The sequence below is a fragment of the Notamacropus eugenii genome, chromosome 1, assembly GCF_028372415.1.
Source record: "Notamacropus eugenii isolate mMacEug1 chromosome 1, mMacEug1.pri_v2, whole genome shotgun sequence".
NCBI lineage: Eukaryota > Metazoa > Chordata > Mammalia > Diprotodontia > Macropodidae > Notamacropus > Notamacropus eugenii.
The window spans coordinates 368,025,713-368,043,907 of NC_092872.1; the positions used below are offsets into that span (position 1 = coordinate 368,025,713).

At 44.6% G+C, this 18,195-nt stretch overlaps 3 protein-coding genes across 4 annotated transcripts; 2 read left to right on the plus strand and 1 right to left on the minus strand.

Moving 5' to 3' along the window:
* The first annotated feature begins 151 nt into the window (after positions 1 to 151).
* On the plus strand, positions 152 to 5,292 carry LOC140518393 (SLC35A4 upstream open reading frame protein). 2 transcript variants are annotated; one of them, XM_072630532.1, is made up of 3 exons: positions 152 to 292; positions 1,821 to 1,919; positions 2,428 to 5,292. In XM_072630532.1, the coding sequence occupies exons 1-3, from the start codon at positions 278 to 280 to the stop codon at positions 2,623 to 2,625; spliced, it is 312 nt and encodes a 103-aa protein (XP_072486633.1). In that variant the 5' UTR covers positions 152 to 277; the 3' UTR covers positions 2,626 to 5,292. The 2 variants fall into 2 exon arrangements, with proteins under 2 accessions (XP_072486633.1, XP_072486634.1); XM_072630533.1 differs by lacking the exon at positions 152 to 292 and adding an exon at positions 628 to 764.
* SLC35A4 (solute carrier family 35 member A4) lies at positions 3,095 to 5,292 on the plus strand. The gene has a single exon (XM_072630528.1). The coding sequence runs from the start codon at positions 3,095 to 3,097 to the stop codon at positions 4,055 to 4,057; it is 963 nt and encodes a 320-aa protein (XP_072486629.1). The 3' UTR covers positions 4,058 to 5,292.
* Positions 5,293 to 6,302: 1,010 nt separating this feature from the next.
* LOC140517669 (uncharacterized) lies at positions 6,303 to 17,660 on the minus strand. The gene is made up of 17 exons (XM_072629121.1): positions 17,640 to 17,660; positions 17,506 to 17,560; positions 17,306 to 17,379; positions 16,755 to 16,874; positions 16,559 to 16,636; positions 16,357 to 16,439; positions 15,892 to 15,978; positions 15,676 to 15,792; positions 15,425 to 15,555; positions 14,917 to 15,131; positions 14,753 to 14,836; positions 13,461 to 13,512; positions 13,154 to 13,265; positions 12,649 to 12,733; positions 12,025 to 12,123; positions 11,719 to 11,925; positions 6,303 to 11,558 (listed from the first exon to the last, which is right to left on the minus strand). The coding sequence occupies exons 1-17, from the start codon at positions 17,658 to 17,660 to the stop codon at positions 11,391 to 11,393; spliced, it is 1,788 nt and encodes a 595-aa protein (XP_072485222.1). The 3' UTR covers positions 6,303 to 11,390.
* Positions 17,661 to 18,195: the final 535 nt, after the last annotated feature.

An 18,195-nucleotide genomic window follows, 5' to 3' on the forward strand; every position in this document is an offset into this window, starting at 1 on the left:
GCCGCTATGAGCTCATCGTCGCGACTAGAGCGGAGGCCCGATGTGCAGGCCCGCGGGTGCCCGGTCAGCCCCACGACCTGGATGTACACACATGGCCCTCGCGGACTCAGCTCACATTCACACCCGCCCCACCACGCACGCTTGCACACTAGCGGAAAGATGCCGAATTTGGAGGTTCGACATAAGACATCACCAGGTCTCGCCTCAGGGGGCGTTCCCGGAAGTCGCGGTGTGCGGGGGCGTGGCCGCGCCTGCGCACTAAGCGCGCCGGGGGAAAATGGCGGATGACAAGGTGAGTGTCCGTGCAAGCGTGGGGCAAAGGGGAGCAGGGTTGTTCTACGCTGTCCCCCGCGCCGCTCGGAGAGCCCATTCAGGATCTCGAACCCATTGTCTCAGCTTTGCAAAGTCCAGCCCCCACGGAAAGAGCTGTAAGTCCAGGACACCTGCATTCTGATGCTGGTGCTGGCATTTAAATTTGCTGTATGGCCTTGGGGGAATCGCTTCCCCTCTCTGGGCCTCAGTTTCCCCGTTTGTAAAGTGAGAGGCTGGACTACCTAAGTTCCAAGGCCACTTCCTCTCCAGGCGTTCTCTCTCTGCAGGAGGATTTGAGTAGGAAGAAACGGCCAGTCAGGTACAGTGAGTCAGCCCTACCTCCGTGACCTCCACCCAGCTTCTTAGAAGGCAAAGGCACGAGGAGGGGAAACGGCAGACACCACACCCCACCCCCCGCCAGTGTTCTCCTGTATCCCTAGGGCAGCTCCCAGGTACCCTACTCCTTGGCCCGGGTCTGCATGAGGTGGTAGTGAGTGGCTGAGGGCTTTATTGTGAAAGATGAACTAAGTGTTTCTCCTCCCCCACCCTTTTGTCCCTGTTATGGCTTATGGTATTTTAAACAACGTGGGCACTTTGATGCAATGGCATGGGGGGGCAAGGGGAAGGAACCGTGTTCCATCAACCCTAGGAAAATTTTCAAAGATTCAGTTCATCCCATTCTTGAGCAATAATCCCTTTTACAACATCCGTGACAAGTAGGCATCCCCAGCCTCCTCTGGAAGACGGAGTTGCGGGGGTAGAGGGATACTCAGCAGTTCATTATTTCCCTTTTTATCTGTAAGTGTTAGGAGGTTTTTAGACCTCCAAAGGAGCCAACTCAACTTCACCTCATGTCTTTCTCCATTCCAAGCATACTGGGAAGCTTTTGGCCTTAGGGGAACAGATTTACCCAGACCAGGGATAGAGCCACTCAACACTTTCCATCTGATCCAAAGCCCCTAGAGCCTACTGTTACAAGGAATCCAAAATTCTCCATGCTTCTAAGTATCACTTTCCTGAAGATAGTACCCAATGACAATGTTCTCTCTCAACTCTGGGGAGAGTTTTTTAAATTTCAGGTATGGAGCTGAAGAGTTTGGGCAAGAAAGAATTGTTTTACCTAATTACTAAATCCAGTTATCCATCTGTCTATGCAAAGGCTTAAATCTGATTAATTTGTATGGAAGGTGCAATCTTATCATTTCAAAAGGGAATACCTTTGGGATAAAGGTTTGAGGCTCCTGCCTTTGGGACATTCCTTTTGACTTGTAATATAATGTTTGAAGCTGCCAATTCTAGGCCAAGGTGAGGATGGTGAGAGAAGGACGCTGAAAGTAGAAATACTCCTTACCTTGGAAAGCAAATGAAGTATGCTAGGAAAATCATGATTTACTATTTTTTCATTCTCCCTGTTTCCCCCTGAGCCTTGATAGCCTTTGAAGAGGGATGGGGGGGACAAGGTACAAAAGACTCAGACTGTCCTGTAGAAAGCTTCTCTCTTGCCCTAGGACTCCATGCCGAAGGTGAAAGACCTGGCTTTCCTAAAGAATCAACTGGAACATCTACAGCGGCGACTAGAGGAGGAGGTCAAGACAGGTGTGACACAGGTAATTGATAAGGTTGGCATGAAGGCACAAATATATCCACATACTCCCCACCTGATACCACTTAACAGTAGTCTTGGTAACCTGATGTTTGGTACTTTTCTGGATCATTTTCTCCCTCTCTCTCTGGTGTCCACTTCCTATATACTAATGATGTCTGCCTGCAGTTTTGTAAATGGAGTGTAGGTGGAAGTCCTGTGAAGTCACAGAAAGGGAACTGTGGCATGGAAGGCTAAATTACTAAGTGGCAGAGGCTTAAATGGTTAGAACTGGTGGAGGTGGGCTAGCATTCTTCCTGGGTCTTCTGGCCAAACAAACTTGAGAAAATATCTCTGTAGACTTCACTTTATTCACCTGGGATTCAGGGATAGCTTGGGACTGAGCTCTGCTTAGAAAGCTCTTAGCAGGAGAGGGAGGCAGGGATTTTTTCAGCCTCATTGGTAAGGCATGTATCCCAATTTGATTTTTACTCCTGTGTTTTCCATGCTGCCTGCCTCTGGCTTTCTTTTAGGAAGGTTCGTTCCTGTCATCTCCTTTTCTCAAGGGCTTCCTGGCCGGCTATGTTGTAGCCAAGTTAAGAGCATCTGCGGTGATGGGCTTCGCAGTTGGTGTATGCACCGGTGTCTACGCAGCACAGTCCTATGCAGTCCCGAACGTTGAGAAGACTTTGCAGGATTACCTCCGGGCCCTTCGTAAGGGACCTGATTAGATCACCCTCAGCAATCCTCTTTCCAGGCCCTCCTCAGGAGGGGCCTCAGCCCTCTGAGGAAGAACCTTGGAATCTGGATTAGCATGGATAAGCAGCAAGCCTGACTGTATAGGGTCAGTGACGATAGAGACCAACTGTCTTGCTCCATCTCCAGCCTCCCCAGGCTTTTCGTTTTCTCAGCTGCTCCAGACAGCAAATATTTTCTTCTTGTCCTATACCCATATCCTTCCTTCTTCACACACATGTGCACGTGGAGAGGTGCAACTGTGTGCATGTGCCTGTTTTGTCCACTTCTGATTCTAACCTATGGCCCACCTCATTCCTCGTCAGTTTGATAATGTGTCCTGAATTCCCCCTCCCAGGAGCTGGCACCATTTTTCAATTTCACCAGATGTGATATAGGCTTTCCACCCCACTCTTACTCTTGCCATTTCTTATCTACCTAAAGATCTAGGTTGGTAGAGTGGGGATGAATGTGGAAGAAGGGGGCATACCGGGCATAGGGCGCCCAAGTCAGGCCCGATGGGTGCTTATGCTCCTCTTGTCCACAACCATGTATGGCGCCCATGCCCCACTGCTGGCCTTGTGTCGAATAGATGGCCACATCCCCTTCCGCCCGTCTTCAGCTGTGCTTTGGACAGAACTGACCAAATTACTGCTATCAGCATGCTCTTTGATGGCCAGGCGTCAACCAAGACTATGGGACACTCCACCTTGGCGCCAGGCTGCCCCTTTTGCACTCTCTGCCCTGCTTTATGGTGCCAACAACAACCTTGTCATTCATCTGCAGCGGTACATGGATCCCAGCACCTACCAAGTGATGAGCAACCTCAAGATTGGCAGCACGGCTCTTCTTTACTGCCTCTGCCTGAACCGTCGTCTCTCTGCCAGGCAGGGGCTAGCACTGTTGCTACTGACTGGCGCCGGAGCCTGTTACGCTGCTGCAGGCCTCCAGGACCCGGGGGGCCTCCTCCCACCCCCTCCAGCTGCAGCCATACCCCTCCATGTGACCCCCCTGGGTCTGCTACTGCTCCTGCTCTACTGCCTCATCTCAGGCCTCTCCTCAGTCTACACCGAGCTGCTCATGAAGAGGCAGCACCTGCCCTTGGCATTGCAGAACCTGTTCCTGTACTCCTTTGGGGTACTTATGAACTTGGGACTGTATGTGGGGGGTGGGCCAGGCCCTGGGCTTCTAGAAGGTTTCTCAGCCTGGGCAGGGCTGGTGGTACTGAGCCAGGCCCTAAATGGACTGCTCATGTCGGCCATCATGAAGCATGGGAGCAGTATCACCCGTCTCTTTGTCGTCTCCTCCTCGCTGATCGTCAATGCTGTGCTCTCAGCCACCCTGCTTCACCTCCAGCTCACGGCTGCCTTCTTCCTGGCCCTCCTGCTTATTGGTCTGGCTGTACATCTTTACTATGGAGGCCGGTAGAGCCAGAGGGCCCACCCTCTGGAACTATTTGCCTTTCAGTACTATTAATGTAGGCTCGATACTATTGTGATCAACATTGTCCTTTCCAGTGACCAAGGACTCATTTCTTGAAGAAGGTGCTTCTCTCTTTTGATGGAAGGCCCATCAGGATGGGGGATGTGGGAGGTTATCCTTAGGGTTGGTTCCGGTATGTACTGTTCTCTGACCTTAGCCTCTTTCTGTTCTATCTGCTGCCCTCCGAGTGACTGTATGTCTTCCTTCCTAAGTGGCTTCAGCCTGCTATTTCTTCATACTGTTCCCTGCCAGAATCCCTGATAGAAGTGCCTTTGAGGGGAGAGAGCTGTAGTCAGGCTTAGGGAAGCCCTGGTAGGAGATGGGGGGAGTGAGAGATGGGTGGAGGCCCAAAGCAAAACTGAGATTTGCCAAGGAAACACCAGTGTTGGCTCAAGTTTGTGCCCCAGATTCTGATAACTCCTGCTTCCATCTTTGTGTAGAGCATAAGGAAATCAGGGATCCTGCCTCTTATCAGCTGCTATGTGGAAAGTCTGAGGCCTAGTTACTTTCCTATTGTCACTCCATCCCTTCTGCTGTGGTCATTTAATCTCCAACCTGGATCTCTGTCTAACCTAGTAATGGGCTTGTTCTATTTCCACTTTATTCTCTCAGTCCCTACAGCAATGAACCAGAAAGCCAAAATATTGTAGGCAACTTTGACCTCCTCCTGTGTCCCATCCCAGTCTTTCTGGAAGGTTCTGCCAGTGCCAGGGTCCCTGTTTTCTGACTGCTTTACCAATTGTGTGTCTCTCCCCACCCCTGCTCCCAACTCTCCCAGCATTCACTGGGAGAAACCCGACTGCTTCCCTCTGTGCTGCTGCTCTTCCAGAGTTGGGATTGAGTCTCCTCAGTTAAACCAGGGATGAGCCTCATAGGTTCACAAGGAGTAATGCTTGCCCTCTCTTATGGCCCCTACCATTTTGTTGCAGTCTGAAGGGCTCTCCTCAGCTCTGTTACTTTACACTCCTGGACCCTGCTCCTACTAGGAAGTATTCTTTCTTAAACCCTCCCTCTGGCCACCTTTCCTGGAATGTACTTTTAACTTCCTAGTAAGAGGGAGAGTAACTTAGACTAGGGCATGTGGGATTTTTCTATAGCTCAATCAGTGTCTCCTTAACTGCACAAGCAATAAGGTCTCAATAAAGTGTTTCTGGGAGTAGGGATTTCCCTACCATCTACCATGTCTGTGTCTTGTGTCGTCTAAACTGTCACCATCCCTGGTTCTAATTGAGCTGCTTGTTGTTGCCAAATTGAGGACCCTGGAGAGTCTCACGTATACCTTAGGAGGTTAATGGTGTGGGTGTCATGTTACATAGACCATGAGGTCACTGGCTGCCAGAATGGTTTGTGATGTAATTGAGTTCCAAATAACGAGCCAGGAGAGCAGGACCCCAAGCCCAGGCCTTTTCATTACTATAAATTCCAGTGGGGAAAAAACCCCAAACCCTCTAAATTTAAAATACCCAACAGCTTCCTTAATGTTTCACTCCTCAACCCACAGCAGTCTGATTTCTGACTCCGGTCATCTGCTGTAAAATGGTTTCCTCAAAAGTTGCTAGTCATTTAAATGGCTAAATTTAATTTCTATTCTAATCCTCTGATCTTTCTTTTCCTTTTGATATTGTTGATAATTCCTCTCCTGGATAATAATTCTGCCATTGGCTTCTATGGTCATCTCTTCTGGTTTTCCTGTATAACTAACTTCCTTCTTAACCCTAGCCGAATCATCCATCTGCCTCTTTAACACAGATGTTATCCTACACCCTCCTCCCTGTACTCTTTCCCTTGTCAATTTCATCACAATTTCCCACATTTTCGGTCATCTTTTTCAATCAAACCTTAATCTCTGTACTGAATGCTAGTAGTACATTCCCCCACTTACCTATACATCTTCTGGATGTCCAGTTAACCCTGCAAACTTAAAATGTCCAAAAGATCTGATTATCTTCACTGTGGCCACCCCTTCCCACCTCCAAATTTCCTTGTTTTTCTTAAAGGAATTGCTGATTTCCCAATAAGAAGCTTGTAACCTCAAAAATCATCTTTGTTCTCTCATCTCCATCTCCCTCATGCAGCCAGTTGCTCAGGTTTGTCAAGTCTACTTCCACATCATTTCTCATATCTAACTCTTCTTGCAGATGCAGAGAAAATAGATTCTCTGTCTCTTAACCATGCCATTTCCTGACCCCACTTTCAATTCAGTACCTTTCAGTGAGCAAATTTATTAAGTACTTGACTACCTTTCAGTTACAGAACATGCTTATCTGCATTAGTATACACAGTTTGCTTACTGGGAAGTCCCTATTCCAGAGAATTTGGATGTCTAGGTAAAAGAAACAAACAAACTTTCAAGGCTCTCAAGACTCAAAGATACAAATTGTTCCTGTTCTTAAGGATTTTACATTCCATTAGTGACTGCAACACACACACATATATGCATATCTGAAGTATTTTTTTTTCCTTGAAAGAAAGTAGGACTCTAAGAGGCAGAGGTGAGGAGGACAACATTCCAGGCATGGTGGGGGATGGCTTATGCAAAGACATGCAAGCAGAAAATGAAATGTCTTCTACAGGGGGCAGCATATAGGTCAGTCTGACTGGAATGTAAGGTGTACATTAGGAAGTAATAGGAAATTAAACTGGGAAGATAAATTGGATTTGAATTGCCAGATGAATTCATATTTATCCTAAGGAAGTAACGATAAACTAAAGTTTCTTAAGAGCATATGGTCAGACCTGAGCATCGAGAATATCAATTTGGCTGTTGCATGAAGGAAAGATGGGAGAAGAGAGAGATTGGAAGCAGGTAGTCTCATTAGGAGACAATTGCCATAGTCTGGGTAAGGTGATTGGGCCAGAACTAGGCTAGTGATGGTGTGAGTACAGAGAGGGATAAAGGAAAGACATGGCAGTAGAATTGACAAGACAGCAATAGGATGTGAGGGTAAGAAGAGTTAAGTGTGACAGGTTTTGAACATGGGAGACTTGAAGGACAGTGCTCTTAACAGATAAAGGGACATTAAGAAGATGGATAAATGTTGGGGGAAAGATAAGTATGGTTTTAAATATATTTAATTTGAGATGCCTGTGGGGCCAAACTATATAGAGATGTCCATATGGGACTGGGGCTCAGGAGAAAAATGAGGGTTTTATATGTAAATCACAGACACCTGTATGGGGATGGGGAACAACACCTACTATGTGCAATGCACTGTGCTAAGTGCTTTACAAATATTTCATTTCTTTTTTTTAATTGAATTATTTGTTTACAGTGTTCGACAATCACTTCCATATATCTTAGATTTTTTTTCCACTCCCTCCCTGAGACAGTGTGCAATCTTATATAGGTTCTACACGTACATTCCTATTAAATGCATGTTGCATAGAAGAATTAAAATGAATGGGAGAAACCATAAAACAAAACAGAATACAGAAGAAAATGACCTGTTTCTATCTGCAATCCAATTCCATAGTTCTTTTTCTGGATGTGGAAGGCATTTTGCCTTGAGTCCATTGGAAATTTTTTTAAGTCCATGTATTTCAATGAAGTACTAAGTCTACCAGAAAAATTCCTTGCACACTGTGGTTGTTGCTGTGTACAAAGTTCTGATTCCGCTCCTTTCACTCAGCATCAGTTCATATAAGTCTTTCCAGGCTTCTTTGAAGTGTTCCTGTACAAGTATTTCATGTAATCTTTGAAACAAGTTTGTGAGGTAGATCCTATTTTTATCTCCATTTTACATTTGAGGAAACTGAGGCAGACAAGTGACTTGCCCAAGGTCACAAATATAGGACATATCAAAGGTCAAATTTGAATCCAGATCTTCTTGACTCCAAACTCGGTGCTCTGTCCACTGTGTCCGCTAGTAGCTATAGAGGTAATAATTGGACCCATAGGAATAAGAGCTTTCAGAGTGTAGGGAGAGAGGACTGAGGTGGCTGAATAATATGTTATCAGTAACCTGGAGAAAAATTTTAGCCAAACAGTGAGATCAGAAGCCAGGTTTCAAGGATTCTCAGAATTCTATCTTCCCTCCAAGTTCAGTTCCCTTGCTGTATCTTCTAAGGGTATTCTTTGCTGATCGCTGATGTCTCTTCTGTGATCCTATATTTGCTTCCCTTTGTGTGTGTATACATACATACTCACACATATATGTGTGTGTGTATATATATATATATATATATATGTAAGTTTCTCCAGTGCAGAAGCTGTTCCCTTCTCTAGTGTAGTGCCTCCAATACACTGTGAACTTAATATTGGTGGATTTTAATTGGGTTGAATTTATATCAGTGTTCTCTTAGCTATTTTGTTTTTGTTCCTAAGATTCTTATCTAACCCACATCCTTCTCAAGAAAACAATTCAAATTCAACCAATATTTATTAAGTGTGCAATGCAGCATGATTTTATGGATAATAGGCTGCCTTGGAATCAACAGGACTTGAGTGCAGGTTCTGCTTCTGATTCATATTGGGTACATGCTTCAGAGAGGTCACTTAATCCCTTTGAGCCCCCAGACTATTCTCAAGGACTGTTAAGTTATAAATAATTTATTAATTTGTATTGACAGAATTTCCAGACTAAGAGTTTCCTTCACTGATGAAATCACAGTTCCAGATTTTTTTTAAATGTGCCACACACTGCAGAAGCAAACACAAAACCAAAATCATCCCTGGTCTCAAGGAGCTCATATTTTACTTTATGAGTCCAAGGGATGGTGTTTCCAGAGGAGCTCAGAAGGAATGGGATCAAAGGGGGTAAAAAGGAGTTGACATTGGCAAGGATGGCAGTGATGCATGGTGAATAGAATGCTGACCTTAGAGTCAGGAAGAATGAGTTTGGGCCCTTCCTCAAAAGCTTACTAGCTGTTTGACTACACAAAACTCATTTATTTTCTCTGGGCCTCACTTTCTCATCTATAAAATGAAGACAGATGGTAGTGCCTACCTGACAAGGTTGTTATGTGCAGAAAAAAAGATTTATGTAAAGTACTTTGCAATCCTTTCAAGTACTATGTACATGGGAGCTGTTATTCTGAAACTAGAACTAAAGAAGGTGGGTGGAGGCTTGGAATAAGGAAGAGTAAGAACAGATGGCCTTGTTTGGTTTGGGGTTTTTGTGTGGTTTTTTGGTTTGTTTTTCAGTCAAGCAAGAGTTAAAGTCCTGTGCAGAGAGGAGAGAGATGAGTTGTTGTTGTTCAGTCAACACATCAGGCCCTTCTGTCCTCTACCATCTCTTGAAGTCTGTCCAAGTTCTTGTTCATTGCTTCCATGACATTATCTATCCATCTCATCCTCTGCTGTTCCCTTTTTCTTTTGCTTTCCATCTTTCCCAACATTAGGGTCTTCCAATGAGTCCCATCTTCTCATTATGTGGCCAAAGTATTTAACCTTCAACATTTGACCTTCCAGTGGGAATAGCCTGAATTATTTTCTTTAAGTATTAACTGATTTGATCTCCTTGATGTACAAGGGATATTTTTCAGAGTAGGATAAGAGACTTGAAGGAAGATGAGATTTTCATAGGCTACAGATGAAATAGCTATAATGACAAGAAAGAATAAAAGGATTGCAAAAAATAAAAAGATGAAACGATGAGGACCCACATCAGATAAGGTTAATTTGGACCCAGTTGGTAGCAGGTGATGGGGTGACCAAAGAGTGGAAGATATTAGCAGGCCTAAATGGACCTTGGAAAAGGGAGCAAAGGAATCTAGGGGAGAGGACAAAGTATAGACTGGTCAGCTATCATTAAGATTGTGAAGGGAGGAAAGTAAGGCCAGAGTAGAGCAGACTTGGGGGTCTTTGACCTGCAGGTCAAAGTGAATATAAAGAATGTGTTTGGAAAGAATTCAAGAGAAGAAGAAATAGGTCAGATTATTATCAGAGGGTGGTAATGGTAGAATTCAAGATCATGAAGGTGACACAGATATTTGTGAGGTTAAGATCTAAGGCATGATCTCTGTGGCTGAGATGGAATAAAGCTGTATGTAGGTCATAGTTTGCTGATAAAAAACTTTTCTATTGAGAAAGGATAAACTTTTAAGAGTGGAAAGTAATATGCTTGGTCAGTCACAATTGGGTTTTACTTTTTATGGAAAAGTACTATGAATAATTTACTGGAAAGTGGTTGATTTGCCAAAATATATCAGGAATAAGGAAATTTTAAAAAATATATCATGTTTGTTAATATAACAGAAAAGGAAAATGGCAGATGTTGGAGGGGATGTGGGAAAGTTGGAACACTAAAGCACTGTTGGTGAAATTGTGAACTGATCCAGCTATTCTGGAGAACAATTTGGAACTGTGCCCAAATGTCTACAAAGCTATGCATACCTTTTGACCCAGCAATATCATTACTAGGTCTGTATCCCAAAGAGATGATAAAAAAAGGGAAAGAGCCCACATGTGCAAAAATATTTATAGCAGTTCTTTTTGTGGTGGCAAAGAACTGGAAATTGAGGGGATATCCATCAATTGGGGAATGGCTGAACAAGTTATGGTACGTGATTGTGATGGAATACTATTGTGCTATAAGAAGTGATGAGCAGGATGCTTTCAGAAAAACCTGGGAAGACTTACACGAACTGATGTAAAGTGAAATGAGAAAGACCAGGAGAACACTGAACACAGTAACAGCAATATTGTTTCATGACCAACTGTGAATGACTTAGTTATTCTCAGCAATACAGTGATGCAATTCCCAAGGACTTTTGATGAAAAAAACATTATCCACTTCCAGAGAAAGAACTGATGGAGTATGAATACAAATTGAAGCATACTTTTTTTTTGCTTTATTTTTCTAGGGTTTTGGTTTTTTTTTTTTTTGGCCTATGTTTTCTTTCACATGATTAATGTGGAAATATGTTTTATATGACTGCCCATGTATCACATATCAAATTGCTTGGCTTCTCGATAAGGGAGGAAAGAGAGGAAGGAAGAGAATTTGGAACTCAATTTTTTAAGTTAATGTTAAAATTGTTTTTACATGCAATTGGGAAAATTATATGTGTATGTGTATATGTATATATACATGTATGTATGTTTGTGTATATGTCAGGATTTCCAAAGCTTAAACTTTTTTTTCTCCTCTCTGTGATTTCTGTTGGGAGATATGGGACACAGAAGTCAATGGAGACCTACTGGAGGATCAAGACTTGCATCCCAATCTCATCTCCCATGATAGTATTCCCCTGTAGTTGAGGACAGACTCATGGATTGAGATCAGTAGAACAGTCTCTATTTCTATGGGTCATTGGAACCCCACTTCCTACACTCCTCCTACTCATAGTCCTCACCCTGCCGGAGTTGCTTGTTCTGGACTTGAAGTTGTTGGTTCTGCGTAGCCAGAGAGACGGCATCCTGTAAGACTCCAGCCAACAGGATTCGGTGATGCAACTCCCTGGCGTCGGCCTGCTTCTTCCACAGCCCTCGACAAGCCTGGAACACCTGTGCTTATAATGGGAAGCATGACGATTAGAGGATTCAACTGCCTGTTTATTTAGCTGGGGCTGGAGTACCTGCCTGCCAATCTAAGATGTAGAATGGATATGGTTATTAAGCCTGAGCTCTATCATTCTTCTGCCACCATTCTCTGTCTACTACTGACCTGCAACATATGACAGGTCTGGGCCCTGGCTCCTTGCACGTGCTGCTCATACAGGGCTTCTAGGTCCCGTTCAGCTGCATCTCGCTGCACTTTCAGTGCCTCCACCTGCAGGACCAGTGCTGCATGATCCTGCCACCAGCTTGAACTCTCAGCAGATTGGTCTGAGACCTGTGATAGAACACAGGTATTTGCTGAAACATAATGAGCCTACTCATCAGCCTTAGCCATAGTCTTGGTCTCTTTTTGATTCTCTTTCCTCAAATATCTGGGACTAACCTGGTCTGCAGCTGTTTCCTTGTCCTGTACCAAGCAGCTCAACTTCTCTTGGATCTGGAATCGGTGATGTTCCTGGAGCAGCTGCCTATGGGCCCATGCTAACCTAAACTGCAGTGCCACATTAGGGGCCTATGAGACAGAACAGAAGACAACCAGAAGGACTTACAGCTCGATCTTTTCATCTGCTCAAGTTTCATTTTTCTTTCCCTTACAGCAGGAATATTTAATAGGGGATCCACTAAATTTTAAGTGTCTGTGAACTTGGATGAGGAAAAACAATTACATATTTATTTTCACTAACTGCTAACTGAAACCTAGCAGTTCCTTCAGTTATGAAGGTAGGCAACAAACCTCAGTACTATTAGGCTTCACCAGATTGCCAAATGGATCCAAGTTTAATAACTCCTGCCCTACTGATATAAAAAATGTTTTGCATGACTTCAAATATGTAATGGGTATCATATTGCTTTGCTTCTCAAATGGGTGAGGGAGGGAATGGAAGGAGGAAGAGGATTTGGAACTCACAAAAAGAATGTTAAAAGTAAATTAAATTTTACAAAGAGTACTTGCTTTAGAGATAAGGCCTAACCTCTCCATTTGGTGTCTATTGGTCTTCCCTAGTGCAAGGCTACTAATTCCAAGTATTGCCCTCACCCTAGATTTAGGGGATTCAGCACTATAGGCAGTAAATTCCTGGGCAATAAAATCAGACCTACAGTCCAAGAGAGATAGGAGGTAGCTTTGTCAACGGCTTCTAAAAGAAGAGACATGAGGGTTAGACCACTGGGTGTGAATCAGAGGACCTAAATTTAAATACCTATTCGGCTACTAACTATATAAGTCTAAGGGGAATAACTTAATCTCCATTGTCCTCAATTTCCTCATCTGGAGAATAATATTGGACTTGATGATCTCCAAGATTCTTTCTAGCTCTAAATCCTATGGTCTATAAAATCATAGCCCATTCCTGATTGTCACCACCCTCACCAAGATGAAGCTTTGGGACTTCCCTTCCCTTCTTCCATAACTCAACCCGCCCTTTTGTGATTCCTTTCCTCCTTTCAGACTTCATGTGGCATTCATTTTAAATTGATTTTGCTTACAGGAAGGATCATCACACAGTAGCCATCTACCCCCTAGAACACCCTTATGTACACGCTATAGGAATAGGTCCAACTTTGCCTGTTTCTTGGAGCCCGCAACAGGGTGGTTTCTTGGTGCTGCTGTCAGGGATGGCTTCTTCCCCAGGGGCAGAGTTTCTGAAATTCCTGCTGCCAAAGAGAAATACTTCTATTCTGGATGAAGATTGTTGTTGTTTGTCCTTTATTCTCAGAGGACCATGCCATCAGGGAAGTGATGCCACAAAATGCAAATGAATTAAAGTGAGGGAGGGCTGTGCTGGGTGAAGATAGACAAGTGAGGAGCCCCAAGAAGATAGTGTCTGGGCCATAAGGCCTGAAACTCACCTTGGGGGTGCTTCTGGAAAACAGGGGAAAAGGCCTCTTCTAGTTCTAGCACCTAGAAGGGAGATGTGTTGTAATGAAACAAAGCCTCTTCCCAAGATTGGAGATATTTTCATTTCAGTGTAAAAGGTGACTTTTAAGCAACTGTAATTGGTAACAAAAAGAAAAGATTCTTAAATGTTAACATTGTAAATACAAATCTCTTTGAAAGGTTTAAGAATGGTCATTCACAAGTTCCCTCACTTAGCTTAATTTCAGAGGACTCATTATGAAACAGGCTGCCCACTTCCTGATCCAAAGGAGAAAGAATCAAGGCCCATATTGCGACACATTTTTTAGACATGACCAATGCAGAAATTTGTTTTGTTTAACTATGCATAGTTGTTGCAAGAGTTTTGTTTGTCTTTCTTTTTCCAGTGGAGGAAGGGAGCTAGTGGGAAAGGAGAGAAGGTGAATTTTTGTTCATTGAAAACAATTCAATTAAATTTAAAAATCTGAGTAAGTTTGTGAGATCAGATGCTAGATTGCAAGAATACTCAGAATATTGATCTTCCTTCAAGATTAAACAGATACCAGGATAAACAAGTTAACAAAATAAATAGGAATGAGGGTTTTTAAATTTGAGGTTCCTCTACCATTCCTCTATGTATGTGCAAGATACACTGCTTAAGATAAAAACAGGGGTAGAAGGGCTTCAAGTACCTCACAGACCTAGGAAGGAGCATAGCAGGGAGGAAGATAGAGATCTAAGAAAGACCTAGCAAGCTACATGTACTCCTACCCATCCTCTTCTCTTCCCCTTGAAGATCTGAAAATTGATACTGTTCACAGGACCTTTGACCTCTAGTTCATTCACAAAGGTACCTACTGCTATGGAAAATATATTTTCTATTATTAAAAGGATGCAATGGATACTTAACCTCTGTATAATTGACACAGACTTGACTGAGGAGGCTCAGACACAATAAGTGTCTTAAGCATCATGGCCCAGCTTGTCATTGTGAGGTAAGATTTGAACTCAGATGTTTTGAACTGCAAGTCCAGCACTCTATCCACTACTAGAGTAAACTGACTCTGCTTTAAAAATACATTTTTTGTAAACAGCCATAATAAAGTGCTCCTTTTTGCACCTTAAGTGCTTGTTTGTCCTCTTGACTACTTCCACTCCTATACCAGCTTTGAAATCAAGTGCACCGGGAAAGAATTCTTTAAGAAGACTTGAGAGCCCGAAATCACAGAGCCGTCTTTATAATAAAATGCTAACCTCAAGGTCTAGAGAGTTGGCACCTACATACCTGTAGTTGCAAAAGCCCAGCTGCAGAGACCCTAGCTCCCTTAAGCAGCCTCATCTCCCAGTACCGGCTTTGGTTTTTCAGTACCTAAAAACAGCAGCTTCAGTCAACAGTTTCCAGAGCTCCTAATGCCCTAGATAGAAGGATGGTGCCTGGTTCCATCTCACCTTCAATTCCCTGAGTACCAGACTCAGCTGGGTAAGCTGGCTCTCCTGTAGAACACTTCCAGAGAGCCTACAGCGCAGGTCCTGAATAGCTGCACGCCGGGCTTGGATTTCTTCTGAAGCATCCCACAGTGTGGGAGAAACCTGTTTTAACTGGCCTGGGTCCCGAGCTCCTGCTGCTCCTGATAGTGCAGCCAGGAGGAGGCTCAAGGGAGTAGCTGCCAGAGAGGACAGGCAGGTAGTAGGGCTAATTTGTGGGGAGCAGGATGGGCTTTTGATATAGAACAATCCTGTCCACTCCTCCTAACCTCTTCTACCAAGAATCACACTGGGCTGCCTCTTCTCATTGGACTGGCACTAGGGATGCAAAGCCCATTCTTCACCAAGAAGTCTGGGTGAAGGGTCAGTGCAGAAGAAGGCAAAGCAGGATTTGGGAGCCTGGGGACCCTCCCCAGAAAAGATTGAATCTCATTTCATTTCTTTTCCTTTCCCTCCCTTCCCACCTTCATACCTTGGGGATCCCAGTGGAGCAGCAGGCTACTGTAATTATTCCCGAAGAGTAATCGCGTCACAATCCAAGGCAAGGAGCCCATATGGGCCTCAGAAGCCTTCCCTGCCAGTGCCAGCAATAAGGGGCAGTCCCTACAGGAAGTAAGAGCTAAGGCCAGGTTTAATGTAGGTCCATGTTATAAGTTAGGGAAGCTAACTGGCCCTTATTATGTGGAACCCTCAAACTGCTGCTCTACCCCAAGTTGGACTCACTGAGCCTCTGGAAGCTGTAGGACTCTCAGTGAACCCCGCCACAGGCCTCTGGCCCAGGGCCTCTTGAGGGGGCTGGGCCCCAGGCAGGACATGGTCACAGTGAGAAGGGAGCAGGCCCTGGGGAAAAAGATGGTTTAGCTCAGGGCTCCTTAGGTCCCCCTCTAAATTTGTATCTCCTTTCCTTATCCCTTCTGCCACCATCTACAGTTCACATACCTGTCCAAGCCTTCCATTGCCTTGAGGTAAAGTTGGGATGCAGACTTCGAGTCTAGGATCTCTGCTTCACTAACTCCTTCCACTACCCTGGGGAAAGAAAAGGGAAAAACCTAGGCTTGTAGGACCTCTGGACTAAGTCCCTCTGCCACAGGACCTTTAAAGCCTTGAATCCCAGGCATAAGAACAAAATAAGAACATAAGAGCAGGTAACCCCTAGAACCCCTAGTCATGTAGACATACAAGCCCTGAACAAGGCAGCTGTACAGAAGACAGGCTCTCTGGGAGGACAAAGAACCATGGTGCTTTTTCTACTCCATCTCTTTCAAAAAAAAAATTACAATCTTCTGAACTCTGGAACAAAAGCAATCTGACTTTTGTAGGAAGGGTGCTAGGAGGTGGGGAATGAGGAAGGGAGAATGGTGCTGGGAGAGGATATTGCCATCCTGGGTGAGGTAGCATACTCACAGACCCAGTGGGTATACATCCAGCAAGGTCAGGTCCCTGGTTCCAGGTAATAATAAGTCTTGACCCCTCCCACTTGAAGTGAGCTAAAAGCAAGGGAGTACATGGGATAAGTCTGCGTAGAACTGGTAAAAGCTTCCCAATTCCAGGAGAGCACTCTCCAGGGCTGCTCAGTCCTTGCAAATCCTGCTCAAGATCTTGTCACCTGCACTAGACTTAGGGTCTTGAGGGAAGGTTCAGAAGCACCTGGGGGTTGAATCTCCTCAAACAGCGTTGCCAGCAGCTGGAAATTATTAGAGAGGGTAGGGGTGGAATGGAATGAGAGAAAAGATAGTCCTTTGGTTTGGAGTCCAACCAAGGCTGAACTGTGTGGTAAGGCAAAGTGGATTCTAGCTCCTCACCTGAGGAACCAGATCAAGCTGCTTGGCTTCTCTGCCCCTAATTAGCACAGACACACTGTAACCTCTGGATACTGAGCCCAGCACAGCCCCAGTCTTCTCCAGAAACTCTTGCTCAGTTTCCTGTGTCAATAGAAAAGAGCTCACCTCTCTGGGTAAATCATCTCCCTGTTCCACTGGGTCCCTAGATTTTTCAGCCTGGGTATCCTGATCCTTCTTTGTTGTCCCCTCCCCCTTCACCTGTGCCATCACCCTGCCCCAAACAGCATGCTGTAACTTGAGAAGACACAAACAGGGATGTCTCTGGGGCAATGTAGGATAAGATGTTACAGAGGGGAGAAATAGAATGAGGCTGATAGGGACAAGGCCTTGCCAATGATTCCTCACCTACCCCATTTTTCTACCTGTGCATGCTCTGGGCCTAGGACTCGGTCAAATGTGAATCGGTGCTCCTAGGTACAGGACCAAAGTTACTAAGATTAATTCCCATTTACACCCTTTTTTTCTTCCATCCTTCCCATGCCTGGTCTCACTTTTCCCAATCCCAGCAGTACCTCAGGTTCTCCTGGACCTAGCAGGAGCATTTGAGGACCATCTAGAAGGAATCTGGGGCTGCCTGTGTCATGACCTACAATAGAATAGAAGGTCACTGTGACACTGGCTTAATTCTCCTGTTAAGGACAGGAGAAACTGGCCCCAGTCTACTATCTTCAGGGGTGCTTTCAGGCTTTGCCTCTTAGAAGGAATTTCTCACCTGCTTCTGGCAAGGATGCTACTTCTACAGCCACTGTCACTATGGCAGAACCAACCTGAAGGGAAAGAAAATAGTGGGGCCTAGGTCCTGAGCCTAAGCAACCCGAGAGGTACAGAGGACAAGTTTCTGCTCACCTGCTCCATGCTGCTTGTCATGGTTCAGAGCCTCTAGGATTCTCCTCAATAATTCATGTCCTATCTGGTGGTTTCAGGGCGGGGTCTACTGTCCCACAGTTCCTGTTCACCAGGCTAGTTTCAGTCCACCTGTCTCCCAGAGTTCTACTTCTGTTCCAACCACAAAGCCTCCAAGTTCCCCATACAGTCAATTGATTCCCCACACACACACACTGGTCCCTTCTAGGAAGGTAAAGTCAGGATTTCCAGACCCTCACAGGGATTGGATCATCTTAGTGAAGATGAAGAAAAGAAAAGGAGAGAACTACAGAGGTTCTTAACCTTTTTCATTGACCCCTTAATGTTTTGAAATGCATAAAATTAAATACAAGAAATTACAAAAAAACCAATTATACTGAAAATCAGTTATCTTTGTTTTTTTAATTTTAAGTTCAGGGGCTTCAGGGTAGGAATCTCTGGATAGGAATCTCTGGACTTGGTAAACTCCAAATTTCAATATGAGTTTATGATTCCAGGAAGGCAGCTCCCAGTTAGGAGGAGGAATATGGAGCAAATG

What these genes read in the sequence shown, in the direction of transcription:
- LOC140518393 (XM_072630532.1), top strand. An exon ending in TCAAGACAGGTGTGACACAG is followed by an intron (nt 1,920 to 2,427) that starts GTAATTGATAAG and finishes GCTTTCTTTTAG; the next exon opens with GAAGGTTCGTTCCTGTCATC.
- SLC35A4 (XM_072630528.1), top strand. Translation starts at nt 3,095, where the DNA reads ATGAATGTGGAAGAAGGGGGCATACCGGGCATAGGGCGCCCAAGTCAG.
- LOC140517669 (XM_072629121.1), bottom strand. Translation starts at nt 17,660, where the DNA reads ATGACAAGCAGCATGGAGCAG. An exon ending in AGCATCCTTGCCAGAAGCAG is followed by an intron (nt 17,380 to 17,505) that starts GTGAGAAATTCC and finishes ATTCTATTGTAG; the next exon opens with GTCATGACACAGGCAGCCCC. An exon ending in TAGGTCCAGGAGAACCTGAG is followed by an intron (nt 16,875 to 17,305) that starts GTACTGCTGGGA and finishes CTATTGACACAG; the next exon opens with GAAACTGAGCAAGAGTTTCT.